At 53.0% G+C, this 1,553-nt stretch overlaps 1 protein-coding gene across 1 annotated transcript; it reads right to left on the minus strand.

The window, feature by feature from the left end:
* Nucleotides 1-18: 18 nt before the first annotated feature.
* Pmar_PMAR003787 (calcium-dependent protein kinase, putative) lies at nt 19-1,198 on the minus strand (the record flags this gene model as incomplete). Its single annotated transcript, XM_002766539.1, has 5 exons — nt 19-449; nt 492-626; nt 673-772; nt 816-957; nt 1,011-1,198. Coding segments are annotated over 5 exons (996 nt in total), but the record flags the coding sequence as incomplete, so codon positions are not given.
* Nucleotides 1,199-1,553: the final 355 nt, after the last annotated feature.

Raw genomic sequence — 1,553 nt, forward strand, 5'->3', positions numbered from 1 at the left:
ACACAAGGAGGCCACTACCCGATAGATGCTGCTTAGGGGGTAAGAATAGCCCAGGTTGGATAGAAAAGCCAGTGAAGGGTCCAGTACTGCTGCCACCTAGCATCACCGAGGGGGACGGCTGTGGTGTTCCCCCCTCCGCTGTCACCAACATAGTCCTCAACGACTTCACCACTTGAACGAACGTAGGACGGTTCTGCTCATTCATAGAGGCACAGTTGAGTGCCAGCTCAGCCAGCTGCTTAGATACAGCAGGAGGGTAGCCGGCCCGAGGATCGACCATGGCCAAACACCTCATGAGGTCACCGTTAAGATGATTAACCAAGTATAGTATTTCCCCGGGCTTTGGACCAGGACAGGCCGGAGGGGCGTTGAGGAGGAGTTCTAGGAGTACCATACCAAAGGAGTACACCTCCGATGCCTCTGTCACGACACCACGCTGGATATAGTACCTACAAACCATGTTGAGAGTCGCAGTAGTGATAGACTACTACGGGCAGGCGTAGCCGATGGTCCCGCTGGCCTGCTTCACTTTATGAGACTGACTGTGGCTCAGACAAGCCAAACCAAAGTCGGCCATCTTAGCTGTCGAGTTGCGATCTAGTAGGATGTTAGGCGACTTAATATCTCTGTGGAATACCTATACACAATAGATGCCGAGCCCGGGAATCGAACCTGTGCCTCCTCACTTTGGGCTTAGCATTATGGAGATGGCTGAGCCCACATGCAGCGTCCAAGGCGATAGAGAGACGCTGTTGCCAAGGGAATGGTACGCCTAACGATATCGTCTGAGGATTCCCTCATAGAAGTCGACCTACCCTCCCTTGCACACTTCTGCAACCTCACACTGACATCTCCACCCGAGAGACACTCATACACAAGCAGCCGTTGGCTACCATTACGAGCGAATCCCATGAGGATGACCAAATTAGGATGACGGAACTTAGACAGTACTCGCACCTACGACAACAGCAGCAGTGGACCCGATTGGGAGTAGGGGCTTATGAGCCGACCTCGTCCTCAAACCCAGCCTCGTTAGGCAGGTCCACGACCTTGATAGCGACTTCAGTGCCGTCCTTGAGAGTGCCCTTGTAGACACTACCATAGCTACCCGACCCTAACTTGGCAGAATCGTCGAAGTTGTTGGTGGCTTCAATAAGCTCGGCATAGGAGTACTCCAGTGATATCTGATTAAGGTTACCTGAGGAATAAGGCTAGCTGCTGCTGCTGTCTGTTGCTGCCCATCGTACTATCCGAATGGTATCGTTTCTCATGTCCATTGGAAGTCCTCCCCCCTGTTGATGAGGAGGAGGAGGAGTCCTCTGCGACTGGCATTCGGCCGGACCCTTTGCCGTCGAGTCTTGGGGGGCTCTCCTGTACAGCTGGCAGGCTGTGGAAAGCATCCATTTACACGAGACTATTGCCTCCTGGCTGAGCAAGGACTCATACGCTGGAGAGCCGACGATCTCAGTGATGTGGGTTGAGGGATTCACAATAGGTTAGCTCTGACTTCCTTGCCGACCTACTTTGAATCTTGCACAGTCAACCTAAAGATA

The sequence above is a fragment of the Perkinsus marinus genome (genome assembly GCF_000006405.1).
Source record: "Perkinsus marinus ATCC 50983 genomic scaffold scf_1104296972462, whole genome shotgun sequence".
Classification (NCBI taxonomy): Eukaryota; Perkinsozoa; order Perkinsida; family Perkinsidae; genus Perkinsus; species Perkinsus marinus.